This window comes from Hevea brasiliensis, chromosome 15 (assembly GCF_030052815.1).
Source record: "Hevea brasiliensis isolate MT/VB/25A 57/8 chromosome 15, ASM3005281v1, whole genome shotgun sequence".
In the NCBI taxonomy this organism is placed as follows: Eukaryota; Viridiplantae; Streptophyta; class Magnoliopsida; order Malpighiales; family Euphorbiaceae; genus Hevea; species Hevea brasiliensis.
The window spans coordinates 62,434,939-62,458,300 of NC_079507.1; the positions used below are offsets into that span (position 1 = coordinate 62,434,939).

The window sequence follows — 23,362 nt, forward strand, 5'->3', positions numbered from 1 at the left end:
TATTTGAGTTTGTTCTCTTTTCCTTTTTATGGTTTTCACATTCCCAATAGTTTCACAATTATCCCTTGGCCTAGAATATCATGGGATCCCACACGAAATTTAGGGTAACAACTGAACTCGCAGTCACTTCCCGCATCGGTCACCCATCGCCGGGACCTCGACTAATTTAATCGATTTAGGCTTTATTTCACTTATTTTTTTCCCATTACATTTGATCTTTATCAATTTTATTTATGGTTTTTCTATATGATCTAAGTATAGTTCTAGACATTCTAGTTGTCCGAACAGACCTTAGTTATTAGAATAGTAGAATGTACGAACTACTTATTATAAGGGTGTTACAATACTAGCCTGCCTCGTCGAACTAAGGAGTGTGTATACTGTGGGCAAGTGGAGACACACCAACACCTTTTTTTCACCTACCCTTGAGCTCAAGAGTTTTGGTTCAATTCCTCCCTTATGCTACGGTCAACTTTACTGAGAGAAGGTTCAGTGATGAATTACTGGTCTGAATTAGTATCTTATTTACAAAACCAGATGGGAGACACCGACCTTATTGCCTTGCTGGTTTTCCTTATATGGCAGTTATGGAAAAGTCGAAACCAAATGATCTTCAACAATCAATTTCAAGAGATTATTGGTTTGGCTCTTACGCATTTTAAGGATTTTTCTTCATCCATCCCCACTCCAAATGCTAACTCTTTGGCAACTCCTTCTCTTGCCGTTCCTTGGACAGCCCCTCCTATTAGACAAGTTAAATTGAATTTTGACGCAACTACTAATTCTTCCTAAGGTTCAAGAGCTGTGGCAGCGCTAGCTAGGGACCATTTGGAACGGCATCTTGGTTGGTCTTGTAAGCAATTCTCCTACATTTCTGATCCGCTTATTCTAGAAGCCTTAGCTTGTCGGGAAGCTTGTGTCATTGCAAAATCTAAAGGCCTGTTGGATATTATAGTAGAAGGAGACTCTCAGACGCTTATCTTAGCTCTTCATGGGAATCCAACCCCTTTAGATATTCAATCAATTGTTAATGATATTTTGATTTTGTCCTCCAATTTCAATTATGTCCAGTTCTCCTTTGTTAGAAGATGCTCTAATAGGGCGGCCCACTCTTTGGCCTCCAAAGCCCCGAAAAACTTTTCTTTTTTGTGTAATCCATGGGGACAAGTTCTATTTGTAGCTTCTTCTATGCCTCCTTAGGTTTTCAATGCATTCTATCTTAGAAAAAAAAGTTGCTTCTCAGTGTGTAAACACAGATTGCCGAGTGTCAATTAGAGGGGAAGGATTACACATCATATATTTTTAAAAAAATAATTACTGATAAATTAGAATTATAAATAAAAAAAATATTTTTAATTTATTATATAATTTTACCTTTTTCTCCCTTTAATATATTGTCTTTTCACGAATTAATTTGTTTATTCATCCCAACAAATCCCAAAGAAACCGTCGACTTGACCTTTTCCTTTAAATAAAATAAAAAATCGCAAGACATGATGTTATTAATTTGGAGTTTTTGCAATTTAATTCCTCCGTCTCTTTGTTTTTGATTTTCATATCCAATTTGGCTACTCCACTTTTCCCCCTTTTCTTCCTTATAATCTCCACATTCAATTCATTACTTCACCCTGGATTCTCTCATTTTGTTCCCTTTTTTTAATGATTCATATATATTTTTACAAATTGACCGGTTAATCATAAATTTCACAAGGATAAATTTCACATGCATGTAAACAAGTGTGCAATTTTATGCACTAACATACAAATACAAATGCAAATACACGAGTGTTTTTTTCTTTTTTTTTTTTTTCCTTCATATGCACAAAGCAGCATACCACCAAGCAAACGAATTTATAGACACAGGAAACTACATGAACTTCAATTATGTCACATCTTCTGCCTTTCCATAATGAATGCTGCAAATCCTGTTGATTCCATATGAATGAAAGCACCCTTGGACTCACCAGATTTCTTTTCCTTTTGGGATTCAACATCAATACATTCTTCTTCCATCTCTTCAAATTGCTTTGGTAGAGAAGAATAGTACTGCACCCTTTTGCCAAGTCTTTCAAACAGACTCAGATAAAAGGAAATTGCAAAAATCGCAATCCCAATTAGGAACCAGCTGAATTGAATGTTTACTAATGATTTCCCTCGATGTAATGCTTCTTGGCTGTCACATCTAATCACAAGGTGATCATCATCGTTGTAAAGTGCACAACCTTTAGGTAAAAATTCAGGTGTCCACAGCATATAGCCCATCACTATGAACCAAACTCCTTGAAAAAAAATACTAACAGATCTCACAAAGCTAACTAAGAAACTCCTAGGAAGGCCGATTCCCATAAGCGTAGTAGTTACAGAAACAACTATAATAAACTGGAGAAGCAAACGGTATTGCCCTTCAAGACCCTTGTGATCTGTTGAGTGCAGATGGAAGAGAAAAAGTTGCTGCCCAAAGGCTACTGCTCCAAGAAGTTGTGTTAGACCTAGTTGAGCTTTAGGCTTAAATCTGTCAAGAATTATTGCAAAAGATGCATAAACCAAGAAAAGCATTGAAATTGAAGAGTGCTCAAAGTTTTTGAGATGATTTGAGGGTATGGTTCCATCAGGATCAACGGGTTGATGTCTGCGAGGACCAATGAAAAGCTCCATGGAAATGGAGATAGAGCTTCCTGCCATGATCAAGAAAAGCTCCAAGTACCTTAGTTTTGAGGTGGGGAACCAAGGAGAAGATGTGTAGGAGTTTGGATGTAGAGAATAGAGTTTGATGTGATTAAAGAGATGCCATAAACCTAGTGCAAGGAAAGCAATTCCTGGCAATACATGTCCTATTAGACTGCCCATCTTTGTATGTTCAAATTCCTAGAGGTCTTAATGGGGCTTTTATAGAGGATTCGTTTTAACACATTGAAAGAGTGTACAAATTCCTGAAATAAACACGAATGTTCATTCACTGGTGGACTCCTTACTTTATCTTTTTAAAATAAAAACTTTATAATTCCAATATTTTGTTTGCGATTGCGATATGAGAGCAATATTAAAAAATATTTAAAATTATCAATAGTTTTAGCTTAATAACACTCGTATCTAAAACTATGAAATTTCGAGTTCGAATTTCAGTCGAAGTCATTTATAAAAAAAATAATAAAAATTAAATTGATAACTTTTAATCATAAAAATATTAAAATAATAAAATACTTTCATTCTTCACGAGGAAGTTAGCCGTACAAAGAGATTTTTTTTTAACAAAGATAATAAAAAGGTTGAATGGAAAAATGCCAAATTGAGTATTAATTAAGAATATATATGTTTTTTTTATTTGGTTGAACTTAAATTAAATTAAAATTTATTGTTCTAATTGAATCTAAACTAATAATTCAATTACATCTCTAAGCATTTCATCAATTGTCATTTAGATGTTTGTTTTTATATGGATGAAAGCACAATCAAAAGGGATTTGCACCATAAACTAATAAATAGTATAAACCTAGCATTGTAATTAAGTAATGGGTAGCTCATGCTTGCTGCCATAGCAAAGGTGGGTGAGGAGAGAGTTTGGAGACCTAAAGGCCATGATCATTAACAGATTTTTTTTTTTTTTCTATCAATTGAATGATTTTCTTTTTATTTTTTTGTCAATTAAAAAATTTAAATGACAGTACAATCATTCAAGTGCCAATTGTTTTTTCATTGTTAAGAGTATGCGTGCAAAACTCAAGCCTTAAATTCATTATTTCTCTGTAACCACAATTATTAAGTCCATGTTGCTTCTTTTTCTAATATATTGAACATTTTTTTTAAATATTATTAAAATTAAAATTTTTAATCTCTTATTTTATAAATAATTATTTTTATTACGTAAAAAAAAATACTGAACATTTTATTGTAATTTTTAATTTTTTTTACAATTCACCTTAAAAACTTTTCCACCTTATCTTTCTATCCCCTCTAAAAAAAATCACAGATAAACAAAACTACAAACCTTATCCTTACTAGAATCACAAATCATATATATAATTCACAGTCTAAATACTAAGTTGAATGAAGGACAAACAAATTCTCAAAATCACAAGCTCTAAATAATAGCAAATCAAGAAATTACTCAAAGATTTAGGAATTAGGAAATTATCTACACATAGTTGGAAATTAAGAAATTTCAAAATTTCGATTTTAGTTAAGGTTTTATTTGTTTCTTGAAAAATAATTTGTATGCGAAAAATATTTTTTATTAAAATTATATTTTGAGAAAATATTTTTAATTATTTAATTATAATATTAAATATAATTACAATTTTTTTTTATTTTTATTTTAATCATTATATTTTAATCTAGATTTCATTTAATTTCTTTTAAATATTTATTTTTTATCTTATCAAAGAATTATTTCATTTTGGTCTCATTGTACCAGATTTGTTCACTTAAAATTTTAAGTTATAAGTTAAATACATGGAATAAGTTCATTGAGCATGAACATTTTTTATTAATTAATTATTTAAAATTAATAAATATATAATTTATAAAAAAAATAATGTCAACTATTGCTTGATAAAAATGTAATTTATATTAATTATAATAATTATATAACTATGTAAATTTTCGCCTCTTTTCATAATTAATCCTTCGTGCGTCCTTGAAAAGGGCTTTGGTGGAGACAGAGAAGGAGGAGGGGAAGAGAGAAAATGTCATTTCTTTATTATTATTATTATTATCTTTTTAATCATCCCATATTTGCTGTCAAGTTCATTTGTCCCCTTCGAATGGATGATTCCACCGACGACTTCACCGAAATTTGATCGAAGAAAATAATTTTAGCATTTTAAAAAGTTTATATAACAAAATTAAATGTATGGATTATTTAAATAAAAAATTCTCACGTTCAATATTTTTTTGCCCTTTTATCAATTATAAAATAATCATTTAATCTCTAAAATAAGTCCAATTATATATATATAAAACGGTACTAATTAAAATCAATAAAGTATAAGGACTATTTGACATTATTATTAGAATAACTATGTTTTTTAAAGTATTAAAAAAATTTAAAATTAATTTTGATGTATTTTAATTATAAAAATTTTAAATTAATAAAATTATTTTTTAAGAGTATTTAAAATAATATTAAAAAAAAAGGTATTCGCCTCTCAACTTATTTTAATATCAAATAAGTACATAGTTAGGGTAAATTTTAACAACCGTTTTTAAACTTATATAGTTGTAACATTACAGTCCTTCAATTTAAAAATGTAACATAAAATTCCCTCAATTTTTAAATTTTACACAGTAAAACCTTTTAACCTCCAATCACCCATTTTTCAGTTAAACGTTGACTTAGACAATTCCAGCGTAACACTTAGCCATTATTTCTCTTTTTTCTCTCAAGTCATGTATAAATTAAATTTTTCTACTTTCTGTAGAGAAAATAATTTTTCATGTGTAGACAGAATAATTTCACACTTTGTATAAGAAATAAAAGAAAAATACTAACTAAGCGTCACGCTGGATTTGTTCACGTCAGTATTTAACTGAAAAATCAGTAATTGGAAGTCAGAGAGATTTTATTGTATAAATTTGAAAGTTAAAGTAATTTTATGTTACATTTAAAGTCGAAAGACTACACTGTTATAACCATATAAATTCAAGGATAATCGTTAAAATTTATCCTAAATAATTGGTATTGATTTTATCAAAAGAAGCAAATGTGTTCCTCGCATAGTAATTTAATTGGCCTAGCTTCTTTTTTAATGTTTTTTCCTACACTTGTTGCATAAAGATATGTTTCCGAAGACCTTAATTAAACTCCAATTGTATTTTATATATGTGTCAATTATAAAATTAATACGATGCAAGAAAGCTGGCCCATATTATAATGTCTTTCTCGCAATTCCTAACCCCTCCATTGATGACTTATCTTTCAAGTTTTTCAAAATAATTAAGCAATCGATTGCAAGAATATAAAAAGAAAATTATTGATTTTTTTTTAATGATTAATTCTAACTGAAATTTAAATTCAATATTCCACAATCTTATAAATAACTCTAAAATTATACTCGTCGATACAAACGATGTGTTTTTTTAACATATATTATCTTTCGTATATTATATAGATTGATTTGGAAGCTCAGTGAAACAGTGTAATTAAGCTGCTGATTGGTTGTGATCTCTGGAAACCTCCAAACTCAAACGTTGGATCATCACAATGATGATTAAATTGATGGCAAGACTTGTTGACGAAGTGATTAATGGTTTGCTTTATAAGCTTGTTATTTTTGTCTATAAATAAAGATTTTATTTATGAGAAATTTAAAATGGGAAAATTCTTGCATAAGGAAGAAAATAAAATTACACAGAAAAGATGCTATTGTAAAGCAATCAATGAAACAAGAGACGATTCTGCAAAATTCTTTTTGAATATATATATATATATATATATATCACTCTAGCTACATTATCCTTTTTTTTTTTTAATATATATGTTCTTATAATTTAAATATAACTTAAAAATATCTATTGTTTAGTATTTAATTTTGTTTATGATGTGAAGAAATTTGTTTTTTTTGTTAAAATAATGAAAAAATTAAAATTAATTTATAAATATGAATTTATTGGTTTTTATATTTTAATTATATAATTTAGTTGTATTATGTATAATTTTAAACAATAATTATTAATATATTGTTTTACAAAATAATTATTAATAAAATTATATTTTTATAACATTATAAAATATAATAAAACATAAATGATCTAAATTTTTAACTTAGTGCAATCCATTAATAATAAGCTTGTAAATGAGCCAGCGAACTTGTAAACAAGCATATTTAATGGGCTGTTTAATTATCAGGAATTTCTATGGTAACTTTGTTTTTAACTAATAACTCTCATTAATTAAATTATTAAAATATAATCCAATGTGAAATATATAAAATACAAATAAAGTGAATTAAAATCAAAGTAATTAAAACAGATATATATATATATATATATATATATATATATATATATATGAACTCGTAAGTCTATAAATAAATTGACTTATAAATTTTAACCAAATAATTATTAATGTATTAAAATTTAACTTTTTATTAAATAAATTTAAAAGTTAAATTTAAAATTAATTTATGAAAAAAAGTAACTTAAATAAATAAAACTTTAGTTACTTGGAGTCGACTTATTTACGTCTTCAGTATCCAAAACAAAACACTCACACCACACAACTTTGAGTTGATGGTTAAAAAAAAAAAAAAAAAAACTTTAAGTTAATAGTTTTCTCAAAAACAAAAATGGGCTCGGGCTCCTAAGAAGGCATTATTGGGACAGTCCAACTACAAAAAAATATATATTAGTTATGGCGAAGTCCAACTCTATATATAGAGAGAGAGAGAGAGAGAGAGAGAGATTAATGGACTTTCATTTATAAAGAGGGTTTGGTAACCAAACCACCTTCTCTTTAACAACCCCATTAGCTGATAAAATTTTGGGCTTTGTGGTCTTGATATTTATAAAGACCTTATTAACAAACTTTCTGCATGGAGTGGAAAATATACTTAACAAAAAAAAAAAAAGCAAAATTTATATTTAGTCAAGTAAGAGATTTAATTTTAAATTTTTATTAAAAAATTGAATGCCTAAAGGAAAGTTTTATTAATGAAAACTACAAATACAATTAAATACCGATCCTCAATTATCAATATCATATTTAAATATTTTCATAGACTTGGGATTTTTATAAGTCGAATTACTTGCTTAATGTGGTTTATAAAAATGTCAGGCTGGGGAATTGGGCAAGAGGCTTTGTCCTCAAAGCTTAAGAATATGAGCAATTAAGGTTCACCTCTGCCTTAAAAGCAGTTGAGATGTAACTAAGAATTATATATTTAATTTAAAAATGCATAATATATATATGTGTGTGTGATATTGATGTATGATAAACTATAATATCATATAAAAAAGATGAATCGGACTTAATTTCATCTCAAAAGTTAGCTTACTAGCATATGTGTTTGCTTATAGACTTTACGCTTCATATGTTTATGATTGAATATAAATGGTGTATTGTTTCACATTGATGTAGGATAAAAAATTTGTATTATATATAAAACTTGAGTAAATTTTTTTAATTGACTTTTAGAATAAAATTACATCCGATCTATTGTGTGAAATCTTGTCAATAAATTTGATTAAACCTTATATTTTAGAACCAAAAGATAAAAAAATTGAAGCATGATTAGATGATTTTTTTTTTTTAATTCAAAGTTGAGAGAGACCCAACAAACAGAGACCACTGATTTCTCAAACGAAGCAGCCGAGGATGATTAGATGAATTAGTTTAATATTTTAGATTGATTTTGCATATATATTAGAATTGGTTCGTCAATTATGAAATTAGGCCACCAAAACCAGTAGAATAACAGTGGAATTTTATAATCGCACATTTCTTGTAGCTTTAAAAATAATATTAGGAAAATGATTGTTAAATAAAACCAGCAATTCATAAGCAGGTTAGCATCAACTGTGGTTAATTTATTGATTATATATGCATTAAATTTAATTTTGAAAAAACTCATAATGGCCTTAAAAGTAATGATTAAGAACAAATTAGTCTTATAATAACGTCGATAGCTTAGAGAGGTACCCACCCACCACACAAGAGAAATTAATTAATGGCTTATCATGTTTTATTTGAAATGTGCTCCTCACGTTAAAGTTTAGGAAAACAACAAGTCAACCACTAGGGGGCTTTTCTCTTATTCTTGTATTCTCTCTCTCTCTTTCTTTATATAATATGATATTATAATTTAATAAATATTTTAATTTATAAATTAAAAATTTAATTTAAAATTATTTATAGTAAAAAAACGAATCTATATATCTAACTTTAAATTTTTGAGATAAAAGTTTAATTAAATTGAATTGAGTAAATGAATATGTATTTTTATTATAGTTTTACTTTTTTTTAAATATTGTTCACACTAAACTCATATTCAATCGTGTCTTACTAAGTTAACAATTTCTTTTAATTTAAGAACATTTCATTGAATATTTATTTAATGTCAAAAATTATCGTCAATTATGTTTTAATAAACATCTAAATATATGTTTTTTTTTTTTTTTAAGTTTTGTCGCCATTAAGCAGTGTAAGTTTTAAATTTTTCTGTTAACTTTTTTATATATTTATATGTATTAAAAAAATTTTTAATTATGAATGATGTGATTAATATAAAATTTTCAAAACGATGAAGGTTTGGGTTTTCAAAATGAATAATAATAATATTTTTTCTAAAATTTATAATTGGGCAGAGAGAAGTAGTTGACCGAAATGCCAGATCGAAATCTTGATTTCTCATCCTCTATATATGAACATAGCAACAGGAGGGCACAAACTGGCAAGCATGGCCAAAGTAATTGTTCTTCTTCCCATTATAGCTTCCCATCTCGCAATCTTCACCCTCTTCTCTGCCTTTACTACAACTATAGTGGCCGGAGCAGATAGCGATTTTGGAACAACTAAAACCCAGAACCTATATCGGCTGAAGAAGGAAAAGCTTACCCATTTTCGCTTCTACTGGCATGACATATACAGCGGCCCTAACCCCACCGTCGTCCCCATCGTGAATTCAACCATTAAAAACTCCGTCTCTGGTTTCGGTTTCATAAGCATGATGGACGACCCATTGACCCTGGAGCCACAACAGAGCTCCAAACTTGTGGGAAGAGCTCAAGGTCTTTATGGAGCAGCTTCGCAGGAAGAGGTTGGGCTCTTGATGGTGATGAATTTTGTGTTCCTTGAAGGGAAATATAATGGTAGCACCATAACTATACTGGGAAGGAACAAGGCTCTCGAGAAGGTGAGAGAGATGCCGGTGATCAGCGGCACTGGGCTGTTCCGGTTTGCCAGAGGGTATGTTGAGGCTTCTACTCATAGTTACAATCAAACATCTGGAGATGCTGTTGTTGAGTATAATGCTTATGTGTTGCATTACTAGCTAGTTGATGCATTTTAATTAATTTTTTTCTGTTTTATTTTCACGTAATAATTTCATTCATAATTAATGGATGGAGATTTGGATCCCAACCCTCAATTTTTAAGAAAATGTTTACTGGATCTGTTCTGTTGTTAACTCTAAACATAATATGTATGAGATTTATATGTAAACTAAATAAAATTTATTATATTGCTTTATATAATATATTTAAAAGTACAAATATCAAAAAAAAAAAAATTATAAAAATTGTGATATTGATTGTCTCATAACTCTGTGGTTGGCAAGATGACATTCTATATTGCTATTTAACTTCAAATCGCAAGATTTTTTTTGTTAATTAAAAAAAAAGAAAAGGTGAGATTTATGGATCCGAGCAAATATATCAAATCTACCAGCTGCTTTCCAATATAGATAACCTATTTCAAGATCAAGTCAATGCTGCAGTGCAAGAGCAAATGTATAAAACTGGCGCCCTTCATGTTATTGGTGTAAGATACAGCATAACAAAACAGATTCATGTTATTTCTCTCCTTCATTAGTTTGGTAGTGCAGAAGGAAAAAGCTTTACTTTAATGGAGAAAGTATTAAACTGATTGCTGAAACGAGAGAGTCTGATCAAACTTTATTTATGAAAAGAAAAAATTTACTCTAAAACTAGGGGATGTAGCTCAGATGGTAGAGCGCTCGCTTAGCATGCGAGAGGTACGGGGATCGATACCCCGCATCTCCAATGTGAAACTTGAATTTCATTTTCGTCCTTCATTTATTTATTTTTTTTAAAATTTTTTCACCTCTGGAATTTTACGTTTTATTATATTTTTTTGCCCTAATTTGCTCTTTAAGGTAAATTGTCAATTTTCAGGTAGATTTCAATCAACGTCGTCAACAAACCTATGCCATTCTACAATCACAGCCCGTTCCCTCACAGCTCACCTATAAGCGACAACCGACTCATCTTCTCTTTAGGGCCCACAGATGGGACAGTTGATGTTCATCATTCGTTCACAGCTTTGGAAGTCACATGTAATGTTATCACTTTTCTTTTCAGTGGCCCAGTTACCACCTCTGCTCAGATAATAAGTGCCCGGACAATCCAGTGTAACTTTACATTCAAAGATTCGTCAATTTCAGACATAGATTTCTGCAGAACTGAATGAAAACTCAAACCCTGAACATTAATAAGAAAAAAAATGAGTTCATCGAGAACTGTGAGGAAGTTACCGGTGGTGTCACCAGTACCAGCAGATGTAGACATTACTAACTCAGTTGAGCCTTTTCATATGTCTGAGATAGCCAAGGACCTTAATCTTAGCCCCAACCATTATGATCTTTATGGCAAATATAAGGCCGAGGTGATTGCTTTTCATCATCTAATGGTTCTTTCTTTGTTTATTGATTTGTTATTTTGAATGATGTGGGCTCTCTCTCTCTCTCTCTCTCTCTCTCTCTCTCTCTCTGAGCTAATTATTGCCATTAGATTCAATTCCGCTTTCGTTGCTGAGGGAGGGAGGGATGGAAAGGAGAAGAATTGATAATTTGATATTGTTATCTTTTTGGGATTGTAAAGAAAATAAGAATTTCAGTTCAATGTGGAGGTGTTCTAAATTTTCTTGAAAAATTCTTTTCAGATTTCTAAACAACTTTAATTTTTTTTTTTAAAATTCTATTGTTTAGGTATTATTGTCTGTTCTTGATGAGCTTGAGGGATCAACTGATGGGTACTATGTGGTGGTCGGAGGAGGGATTACGCCTACAACACTTGGGGAAGGCAAGTCTACTACTACGGTTGGGCTTTGTCAAGCTTTTGGTGCATTTCTTGATCTGGTAGGTTGTTTTTGCTTGTTACAGTAGGGGTGCATTTCATTGTACATGTTCTGTGTATTTAATCTTTATTTTTAGATTGTCAATAATTCTTGAAGCTGTTGTTGCATTAGTTTCGGTCATTTTGTATGGATCCATATACTTGAAATGGGTATAGTCAAGAATCAGATGAATTTGTACCAGCTTGATTTGTTTTCCTTCTATATTTTCATCTGATCTTGAAAACTTTGATGAAGTTTTTTATGCAAGTAACTTATTTGGTTTTCTTCTCCCTTCGTTGCCTTTTATCTTGCTTGGTGTCATATCATACCTCATTGCCTTTAAGTTAAGTAAGACAAAGACAGAATACATGCATTGCAAAGTTCAGTAAAGGCCGAACTGTTAGTTAATTTGGATGTAGTGGTAGGATTAAAGCCGAATGGTTGAAATGGAGAAGTGACACAGGCTATGTGATAGCAAGATTCACAATAAGTTGAAAATAAAATTTTACCGTATAGTCGTACTACCGGCCATGTTATATGGCAGTGAGTGTTGTGCACTGAAGGAGTCATGTGTTGTGGGCACTGAAGGAGTCATGTGTAAGATAAGAGTTGCGGAGACGAGAATGTTAAGGTGGATGAGTGGTCATACTAGACTAGATAAAGTCCGTAATGGGAGTATTAGAGAAAATGTAGGAGTGGTGACAATTGAGTATAAGTTGAGAGAAGTAAGATTGAGGTGATTTAGTCATGTGAAGCGTAGACATACGGAGGCTCCAGTTAGACAAGTAGAGCACATTAGGTTAGGGTTAGGGGATAGAAAGAAAAGAAGGGTTAGACCTAAACTGACTTGAAGGGGAGTAGTACAATATGACCTAGAAACATTACACATTTGCGAAGATTTAACCCAAAATCATTTAGAATGGAGAAAGAGAATTCATATCGTCGATCCCAAATTCTTAGAATAAAAACTTAGTTTAGTTGAGTTGAATTGAGTTGAGTTGGTTAATTGGTCTTTAGTACAGATTTTAAATGCTGCTTCTGATCAGATGTAAATAATTAAAATTCTACTGCCTGGATTCTTCATGAACAAAGATATCACATTATCTTCAGATATATTGATTTTATTTGAAGTTATAAGTGTAGCCTGGCTGCTCTTCTATGTCCAAGTCTTCATTCCTCATTCCAATAGGCAATTCCCATTCAAATTTGTGAAGTAAATTAGCAAGAGCTAACTCCACAGTTGTGAGGCCTGTAACCAAACCAGGACAGAGTCTTCTGCCAGCTCTGAATGGTATTAGCTCAAAATTTTGCCATTTCAAGTCAATAGATTTCTTCATGATGAATCTCATAGATATAATAGTAGTAGTAGTTGTTGTTGTTGTTGTTTATAAAAGCCACTTTTCAGTCTTCATTACAATGCGTCAACCCACAGATATAATAGTTTTGGTTGCAAGTCTAAAAATTCTCTCTTTATTATGTTAGGTTGTCACCTGCCTTCGTCAACCATCTCCTAGCTGCTGCTATTGACACCAGGATTTTCCATGAGTCTACTCAATCAGACAAGGCACTTTTGAACTGGTTATACCCACCTAATAAAGAGGGAAACAGAAGCTTTAGTGACGTAATGTTTAGGAGTCTGAAGAAGCTAGACCAAACCAGAGGACCTTACAGCACAAGAAGTCAAGAAATTTGCTAGGCTTGATATTGATCCAGATTCAATTACATGGAGGAGAGTGATGGATGTCAATGACAGGTTCTTGAGGAAAATTACCATCGGCCAAGGTCCTGAAGAAAAGGGGATGTTGAGAGAAACAGGATTTGATATTTCAGTTGCTAATGAGATAATGGCAGTTTTGGTGCTAACAACATCCCTTGCTGATATGAGAGAGAGGCTTGGAAAAATGGTAATTGGAAATAGCAAAGCTGGTGACCCTATAACAGCTGATGATCTTGGTGTTGGAGGTGCTTTGACCGTGCTAATGAAGGATTCCATCAATCCTACTTTGATGCAGACCCTTGAAGGAACTCCTGTTCTTGTTCATGCTGGTCCTGTTCCAAACATTGCTTATGGCAATTCTTCCATTGTTGCTGATAAGATTGCATTAAAATCAGTAGGACGAGGTGGGTTTGTGGTCACAGAAGCAGGCTTTGGTGCTGATATTGGAACTGAGAAGTTCATGCATATAAAATGCCGAGTGGTTTAATGCCTCAGTGTGCAATTATTGTTGCAACAATTAGGGCCCTGAAAAATGCACGGTGGTGGACCAGAAGTTGTCGCTGGGAAGCCTCTTGACTGCGCGTACACAACTGAGAATGTGGCTTTGGTTGAAGCAGGGTGTGTGAATCTGGCTAGGCATATTTCAAACACGAAGTCTTATGGTGTGAATGCAGTTGTTGCTGTGAACATGTTCTCAACTGATTCTGAAGCAGAACTTAATGCAGTTAGAAATGCAGCACTGGCTGCTGGGGCATATGATGCTGTTGTCTGTACACACTATGCCCATGGTGGGAAGGGAGCGGTTAGTCACTTCATGCAATTTATCAATTGTTATCACTTCATGCTATATATCAATTGTTATTCAGAAAGAATAAATCAATTTTTATACCAAAACAGACGTTGATAACCAGCTATGTTACCACAACTGAAACAGCCCAGGAAATTAAAACAGAAATATTAGGATAAATGGATGGTAATTTAGGATGGCCACACTGACGTTGGCCTTTTTTGGCATATTGTGAACCTGCGTCATTAGATCCTGTGATTAGCTGCATGTGCATTTCTAATATACATGTGTTGATATTTCTTGTTATGGTTTTGATTTTTACTGACTAGTGACCTAATTCTATCATGATCATCAGGTGGACCTTGGAATTGCATTTCAAAGAGCCTGTGAGAATGTGACACAGCCATTGAAGTTTTTATATCCTTTGAATATTAGTATCAAAGAGAAAATAGATGTGATAGCGAGGTTATATGGTGCTAATGGTGTAGAGTATTCAGAGCCGGTAAAAGCTTCCACATGTTGTTTTTGGAATATATGTAATTGCTACATCATCTAATGGTTTGAGTGATTGAGATTGAAGACGATTAATTTAAGAGTAAATGCTTAATTGATAAGTAAAAAGTTTCCAAATAATGCTTAGTTTTGTGATTCAAATTGAATCCACGTTCCATATATATTATTTTTGGAGTAAATTTTTATGCACTCAATCCATAAAAATTATATTTTCCTTGCGCTCAAGGGAGTAAAAAAGATGGACGAATTTCTTTGACATGATCTCTCTTCTCATGTGACCAGGCGGAGAAGCAAATTGAGATGTACAGCAGGCAGGGGTTCTCTGGTCTACCAATCTGCATGGCCAAAACCCAGTATTCATTTTCACACAGTTCGGCGGAGAAGGGAGCACCGACTGGATTTATTTTACCGATAAGGGATGGGAGGGCAAGCATTGGTGCTGGTTTCATTTATCCTTTAGTTGGGACAATGAGCACAATGCCAGGGCTTCCAACGAGGCCTCGTTTCTATGACATTGATCTTGACACTGCCACTGGTAAGGTCATTGGTCTCTCATGAAGCTAACTAAGCTCCCCAAGCTGTGTGCTTCTCCATTTTGTTTGTCAACGCTTGCCTTTTTTTTTTTTTGAAGTACACAACGCACTGTGAGTTTCCCTTGGTATATGGATATGTGTTTCTTAATGTAACTTTAACACTGGAGCCTTGAATTAGGACAAGCCCTTGTTAAATAAAATTAGGAACGTGATGATCAATTAGTGTATTTATTCTCTTTCTTTTACTAATTTTCATATATAAAAATTTTTTATTTAAATATGATTCATTATAAATTCAGAATACATAACATATATAATAAAATTTATATATTTATATACCGAGCCTGTAATAATTTAATTCTAATAAATTTATCCTTCTTATATAAAACATTCTATATAATTCTCAATTTTTAAGATTGCTGTCAATCGTTCTCTGTACGCCATTATTTCTGGCCTACCAATTGGCCTTTGGATTCCTTGGATTAATTTGACCATTTCCAGATCAGGCGATCAGTCCGACAAACTTAACAGAAGTCAAAGTTTTTAACTCGACAAAAGCCAATAAATGAGAAGCATCTAACTGAACCCAAATAAATCCCACGACAAGAGACCAACACCAAAGGTATTGTTCAATTTCAAACATTTAACGGCTCGATCTCACCGCAAATTAAATCAAAACGTTGCGTGTAGGAAATCCATTGCCAGAAAAGAGCAACACCTAGTCCCCATTAAACAAAACAACACATTACCCCATCATTATATTTTATAATTCCTTTGCTCACTTATTCCATGATTAATTTCTTTTTTCATTTTAAGTTTCTTTTATTTATAAATAAATAACCTCATCATGCTTTAGAATATGTATTTTTATTGTTTCAAAATTAATAATTTTAATTTTACATTGTTATTAGTGTATACAAAACCTTAGATAATGAAATTATTTTAGCTAATTTTTTAAATTCTGCAATGAAAGATAAAGAATATGATTTAATTACTTAACCTAATCAAATAGAAATTTAATTATTGCTCTAAAAATTTAATGATTTCCATATATATATGTCACAGCATGGATTGGCAGATCCAATTTCTTTGACTCTTTGCGTTGCGAAGTTTGTTCCAAGCTGGGACACGCAATTTGCGGGAGGGCCTGCAATCGCGCTCCTTCCTCCACCTCACAACGTTTCTTAGCTTCTTATCAAGCTTTCTTTGGACTTTTGGGTGTCAAAGATGATGCAATTATTGGGTGCTCGAGTTTGATTGAATATTCAAGATTTTGGATTCGGTATTCATCTGGCTGGGTGTTACCGTTACTTGGTCTGTTTTTTACACTGTTGGGAATCAATTTTTGGTGGTTGATCAAGTTTCTGGGCTCTTTTCCTCATCTGGGTATTGAATTTTTTGCTCAGATTTTATTCCATTCTCTCTCTCCCTCCCTCTCTCTCTCTCTCTCTCTCTCTCTCTCTCTCTCAATTTTGGTCATTGTTTTGCTTAGGGCTGGTTAACAAGTTTCAAATTCTGTGCTTATATCTTTTATCAGAGCTTGAAATTGATCGTCAGTTAGATGCTAGAAATGGTGTTTGGTTTAGAATGATTGTTCAGTTGCTTGTTTCAAACTTGAAATGGTAATTCGAGCTTAGTTTCAATCTGGGTGGTCTCTGTTCTCCCGAAATTTGCTTTGAAAAGTGGAATCTCCAGACTTTTTGATATCTAAGCCATTTTTGTGCTATTTTTGTCACCATTGTTCTTAAAAAATGAAAAAAAGAAAAAAGAAGATAAATTAGCATTGTGGGATACTGTAAGGAATGGCCAAGTTAATTTAGTGCTAAGCTACTCAGAGCATTCCCAAAAGGTTAGTGTGTTTGAGTGCTACTAATCATAGTTTGGATTGGCGGCATATCTATTTTCCATGACCCCTTTCCCAAAGGTAACCTAAGTTTCAACGCAGGTGCAGTGAGATGTGCGTGGGTGAAATGCTGCAATGTTTCTGATGGGTTGTGGGATACTTACCTGCGTTCCATTTTTTAGAAAATACAAAAAAAAAAATGTTAGTTTCAGTAGAATTGGTGTTCAATGCACAAATTTTCAAAATTTTCAGTTATTTTTGGTTTACATTGCCCTTTCAAACTGCTCATTTTGAAATTATACAATTTCTTTCAATTAGATGAATCTTTCAGCGGTTTTGTACCAATCTTGTTTCATAGTAGATGCCCTAAAAAATGAGACTTTTGGCCATGCCTGCTTTGTGAAATTATCAGAAAAGAGCTTTTGATCTCCCTCAGCTTGATCATACAATAGGTTTTTGGTTAAATGTCAACATGTTATATCATCCTATATGGGAATTTTGATATTTGTATGAGCATCAACATATGAATTCTTTGTTTAGCTATTTTAACACTGTTTGGTGCATAAAATGATGCATGCTACTTAGAGCTTCATGGACTTCCATTAGGTTCTGTTAAGATTACAAAGAATGCCACTTGCATCAGGTATCTGCAATACAATTTTCGAAATTACCATTTAAAATTAGCTGTCCCAAGATTGTATTGTAGGAAAGTGGGATATCCACTACTACAAACTTCGCATATACGGATTGCTTGTGGACTTTGTCACCCAAAATTACTGTTAGGTTTGTTGTTCTAGCTACTGGCATGGTCTCGTCTCCTCGCCCAACCAAAAGAAAAATTACTTTGGTGAGATATGCTCTTTTCAACCCTAACTTTGCATAAACTTCTAGTGTGATCAGGTTGATCGAACTGCTTTTATCGATGAGAGCTCTCCGCACCATATACCTGTTCAATAAAATATTAATTACCAAAGGGTTAGAATGAGGTCTCTTAATATTTTCATAGTCTTTTGGTCCAAAGGTGATTAGATCTTTGGAGAAGGATTTTGTATTAACAGAGAATACATTCTCTGAGCTGACTGCTCCGGCTATCCATTTACCATTATCTTTATTACCTTTTGGTCCTCCTACTATAACATTGATGACTATAATTGGCTCTTCTCTATTGTGTTTTTCTTGACTCCTGACTTTTGATTTATCCAGCCTCCCTTCTATTTTAGTGAACCTTCTGAGGTTTACTTACTGAATGAGCCTTTCTATTTCATCTTTCAATTGTCGACATTCATTTGTGGTGTGTCCGTGATTGTCATAAAAATGACAGTACTTCTTTCTATCTCTTTGGTTTGCAGTTTTTGGCTTTATTTTCTATGGCCATTTAATTTCTTGGCCATTTTTCTGTATCCATATCCATACCTGGGCTCTAGATTCTGTCAACGGTGTGTAAGAGCTGTACCGATCTCATCGAGAAGTCACCAAGTTTGGTCTATAGGTTTGCCGGTCGCTATGTCTTTTTTTGTACCTCCTTTTTAAACTTGGGCCTGCATGCCTTTCCTTTTTTAAGGCTGTTCTTTCGTCATCTAACCTGATGTACTGTTTTAAGCATGATCATAATACTGTCATTTTAGGAAATTTTAGTAAAGGCTATGTATTCCTCATTTATACATCACACTGAGCATCTTAATATGAAAATTTATTATTATAATATGTGCAATATGCAGCCAATCGAACAGTGATTAAACTCTTATTCTCAACTTTTTCTTATTTTTGTGTAGAAAATCAAGTAGCTTAAATTATGAACTTAATGAAACAAACCTAAGTGAAAAACTCTTTATGTCATAGTGAAATATCTCCTTAATTTTCTTCCCTAGTCGGACCTAGTTATTTTAATCCTGTATATTACCTCCCTAAGCAATATTTTCAAACTGCTTTCATGTTTTAGCATCTTGTAATGTGTTTCTTTATTCTCAACCTAAAGAGAGAAAACTGGGAACAGAATTTCTTAAAATTGAACCTTGACACACAGAAATTGATTTATGTTAATTATATTTGACAGGGTAAGCCTATTCATTGATACCAGAAAACTATGACTGTGGTAGTTATTTTAATTAAGAGACAATAGTGCTGGCATTGACAATTGAGCTAGGAGATAATGGGCCGTGGAGGTATCATCTCTAAGGAGATGATAGAGTCACGCATTGCATTTGCAGACTATGAATCATCAACTTCCAATGCAGAGTTCAAAGTTTCCCCTTTCACAAAACCAGCAACTTGTTTGGGTGGTAATCATGGAACATCATCAATTAGTGATGTGCAGAACCTGCTTGAATGTCCTGTCTGCATGAGTTTAATGTGCCCTCCAATTTACCAGGTATAACTTTTTCATTATCAAAACTAGAAATTCCATAGTTTTCTATTCTCTTTAAGAATATATAGGATCCTCTTTGAGTAAACAGAGAGAAAATTTTCTTGAAAAATGGCACTTATTAGCATCAATTTGCAGTTTTAAGTTGGTAGAAAAGGGATTACCTTTGCTATTCTAATGGTTGCAGGATGATGTTCAATTATGTGTTACTTGTGAAAGTCTTTGACATAATAATTACTGGCAAGCATGGCACTCTTCCAATCGATAGACTTGGTCAAATCTACCAATTCACAATAGGCATAGTTGTCCAATTGTTATCTTATTGCAATGGCTAAATTACGAATTTTCTATGTCAGTGTCCCAATGGTCATACTCTATGTTCATACTGCAAGGCTCGAGTACACAACTTTTGCCCCACTTGCCGTGGAGAGCTTGGAAATATAAGGTGCTTGGCTCTGGAGAAAGTTGCCGAGTCACTTGAACTCCCATGCAAATATCAGATTGTAGGTTGCCCCGATATATCTCCATACTACAGCAAGCTAAAGCATGAAAAGAACTGCAAATATCGTCCGTACAACTGCCCATATGCTGGAGCTGAATGTTCTGTCATTGGTGACATTCCACTTCTTGTTACGCATCTCAAGAATGATCACAAGGTTGACATGCATGATGGGTGTACCTTCAATCACAGATATGTCAAATCCAATCCCCAAGAAATTGATAATGCTACTTGGATGTTAACTGTAAGTTCTCTCTTTAACCATACATAATCTGATTTTTTTTTTTCAATAATTTACTAATGATTTCTGAAGCTGAAGGACTTTCTAGGCTTGCAACCATTCATTCCCTTTTCTATCAATGAAATCGGTCTTGTACTCATCTGTGACAAAATCACAAACAGTAGATGGAAATTTTGAGGATTTCTCTGGCAAAATTGTATCATACACTTTTTCTGTTTGAAACAAATCCATGTTTGGTTTCAACTGCTAATATGACAAACTGTCACTTCAGAGAAGCCTAAACACCAATTGAGCAACCACATAGTTGAATTGAATAAAACATTCTGGTTTGATTCATTATCTGTCCAGTTGGTGGACCTTGGTACTGACTAAATGATTTAGACAATTCCAATTGATGCAGGTTTTAAGCATTAAAAGGTAAAGCCAAAGCAATGGATCTCTGTTAATTCAATGGCATTGATTTTCATTTTGACAATGTTCACATCATAAATGGAACTGCATACATCTTTGAACCAATTAGTTCATTTTAGATCATGCATTTCTTAGTTTGCTGGGATGTTTGAGTGATAAAGTCAGTCATGTTAGAATTCGGGTCTTTAAATAATTGTTCTAAGGTCCAAAAATTACTTCTTTTGATGCATGGCACTCACTAAAGCATTGTTCTTCTATGAGAAAATATTTTTTTTTTCCCTGATAAAAACAGAAACAGAATCCTTTTACACTAGTGGATTTTCAACAACAAAGTAAAATTGTGAAGCATGGCATAACATTCTCCTCTTATCTGGTGCAGGTTTTCAATTGCTTTGGCAGACAGTTTTGCTTGCACTTCGAGGCGTTTCAACTAGGAATGGCACCTGTTTACATGGCCTTCCTGAGATTCATGGGCAATGAAGACGAGGCAAGGCAATTTAGTTACAGCCTGGAAGTTGGTGGAAATGGCAGAAAGCTTACCTGGCAAGGAATTCCAAGAAGCATCCGTGATAGCCATAAGAAAGTTCGAGATAGCGAAGACGGACTAATCATTCAGAGAAATATGGCACTTTTCTTTTCCGGGGTTGATCAGCAGGAGCTGAGGCTGAAAGTGGCAGGACGCATCTGGAAAGAACAGTGACATGTATAACTTTAAACCTCTGAAAGAACATTGCACTTAGAAATAAAGGATGTCAATACATGTAATGTATGTCCTCTGTAAATAAGTGGCATCATTTGCTTACATTTGTAGCTTATTTGAAAGAGTTAAGAAAGCATCTTTTGTCTTTTAGTTGGTAATTTATTTACTTTTACTTTAATAAATGACTGAAAAAAGGTCAAAGTCTAATTTCATGAATACACTATTAAAAGAACGCTTCAACAATAATATTTTCAAGGAAAAATATTTTCCAAAAAGATTTTTTATAGAGATAAAAAAAAGTATTTCCAGAGCCTAAGGATTGCACTCTTGTTTTTTTTTTTTTCTCAATTACAATTTATATCTAACTTCACTTAATTTTTTGTAACACCCCGAAATTTTAATTTTTATGAGAATTTTGGTATTTTAATTTTATTTAAATTTTAAGAATTTTTTTTGAGATTTTTCGGATTTTAAAAATCGGGTTCGATTTTCCGAAAATATAAACTTTGATGATTTTTAAAAATTAATTTAAAGACCACGTGGCAAAACTAAAAATATATTTGGAGTCTACGTATTTTTCTGGGTTTTACGGAATTTTTTCGGAATTTTTGGACCTCGTTTTCGGTCCCGAGGCAGAGTAAAAATTTAAAATTTTGTATTTCGAATCGAACCGGCCGAATCGAACTGGACCGGATCGGACCGGTCGAATCGGACCGGCCCTTTTCCTTCTTCCTTTTTCTTTCCCCGCGCGCGCGTCCCTCTCCCCTTCTCTCTCTCTTTTCTCTCTCCTCCCCTCCCCTGCCGCCGGCCAGCCACCTCCCCTGCGTCCTCCTCGGCGCCGCCGCCTCGCCCCCAGCCCACCGCGGCCTAGAACGGCCGGAAAACGCGCGCGATCTCCCCCCTGCGCGCGTCGCGCCGCTTCGACTTCCTCGGCCAAATCCGGCCGATCCGGCCACCAATTGGACCGGGTCTTGTGTCCAAAATCATCTACTCGGCGAGAGCTTTCCATAGACACCAAGAACGCCGAAATTCATCGAGCGGATTGTCCGATTTTTGCTCGGGAAGATTTTAGCCCATTTCGACTTTTGGGCTAGATTTCTCGAAAACCGTGAATCCCACGAGAAAACCGAGGCCACCAGCACGCTCCATTCGTCGAGAGCTTCGCAACAACATAAATTTCGAATTTTTCCGACACCGTTTTTCGGTGGGTCCCACGGAACTTCGCAGTGTATTTTCGAGCATTAAATGAGCTTAGAAAATTCTGAAAAATTTATGTACTAACCCCCGTGTTATGGGCTTCGTGTAGGTATCCTCGATTCGCGGAAATTCGGCCGGTTACGCAAATTTGGGCGAACGGACCCGTTACCGGAAAAGTCTCCGAATTGGGCCGAGGTTTTGGCTAGCCCCCCATTGTCAGACGTCCCGAGCGCGTTCCCGAAGTCGGAATCGGCAAAGGTAAACCCGAACCTTGTTTTTACGTAATTTTCTAGTGCTTAAATAGGATTTAAAATTCATAAAATATTTGTGGTAGCTTAGAAAATTACGATTCTTTTTGCAATAGCTTAGTAATATTGCTAAGGACCGCGGGGCAAAGTTTTATAATTTTTAGAGCTTGTTTGGGCAGTTTTTGCAAAAATGATCAATAATAAGGACTAAATTGAAATTTTGCGTATTGTGATGGATGACTGATTTGATGGGCCCAGGAGGGGCTGTGTGATATGATTGAACTGTTGATATATGGATTGTGAGTATAGAAGTGTGTTTTGAACCCTTTTGCAGGTTGGGTAGGTCCTAGGTATAGGGGAGACTCTGCCGGATTTTCGGCACGACTTAGGACATAATTGGTCTTTTTCTTTGTTTGTATTGAGTCAGATTGTATTAAATAAATGTAATATGATTGTCGTGAGCCGATGCCTTCTTCCTCCGCCCAGCCGCCACAGTAATTTGTCGACAAGTCTGTGAGTAAAA

The 23,362-nt window shown here is 33.4% G+C and overlaps 3 protein-coding genes, 1 non-coding gene and 1 pseudogene across 5 annotated transcripts; 4 read left to right on the plus strand and 1 right to left on the minus strand.

Moving 5' to 3' along the window:
• Positions 1-1,717: 1,717 nt before the first annotated feature.
• Positions 1,718-2,886, minus strand: LOC110671261 (uncharacterized). The gene has a single exon (XM_021833683.2). The coding sequence runs from the start codon at positions 2,845-2,847 to the stop codon at positions 1,888-1,890; it is 960 nt and encodes a 319-aa protein (XP_021689375.2). The 5' UTR covers positions 2,848-2,886; the 3' UTR covers positions 1,718-1,887.
• Positions 2,887-9,327: 6,441 nt separating this feature from the next.
• LOC110671263 (dirigent protein 19) lies at positions 9,328-10,075 on the plus strand. Its single transcript, XM_021833685.2, has one exon. It carries the CDS (start codon positions 9,357-9,359, stop codon positions 9,984-9,986), a length of 630 nt encoding a protein of 209 aa, XP_021689377.2. The 5' UTR covers positions 9,328-9,356; the 3' UTR covers positions 9,987-10,075.
• A 568-nt stretch (positions 10,076-10,643) lies between these two features.
• TRNAA-AGC (transfer RNA alanine (anticodon AGC)) lies at positions 10,644-10,716 on the plus strand. The gene has a single exon. It is a non-coding gene; the product is annotated as a tRNA-Ala (tRNA).
• A 944-nt stretch (positions 10,717-11,660) lies between these two features.
• LOC110671256 (formate--tetrahydrofolate ligase-like) lies at positions 11,661-15,569 on the plus strand (annotated as a pseudogene).
• Positions 15,570-16,207: 638 nt separating this feature from the next.
• LOC110671257 (E3 ubiquitin-protein ligase SINAT2) lies at positions 16,208-21,544 on the plus strand. Of its 2 annotated transcripts, none has more exons than XM_058136143.1 (4): positions 16,208-16,724; positions 19,235-19,549; positions 19,900-20,286; positions 21,074-21,544. In XM_058136143.1, exons 2-4 carry the CDS (start codon positions 19,331-19,333, stop codon positions 21,392-21,394), a joined length of 927 nt encoding a protein of 308 aa, XP_057992126.1. In that variant the 5' UTR covers positions 16,208-16,724; positions 19,235-19,330; the 3' UTR covers positions 21,395-21,544. The 2 variants fall into 2 exon arrangements, with proteins under 2 accessions (XP_057992126.1, XP_057992127.1); XM_058136144.1 differs by having other exon boundaries at positions 16,337-16,724; positions 19,936-20,286.
• Positions 21,545-23,362: the final 1,818 nt, after the last annotated feature.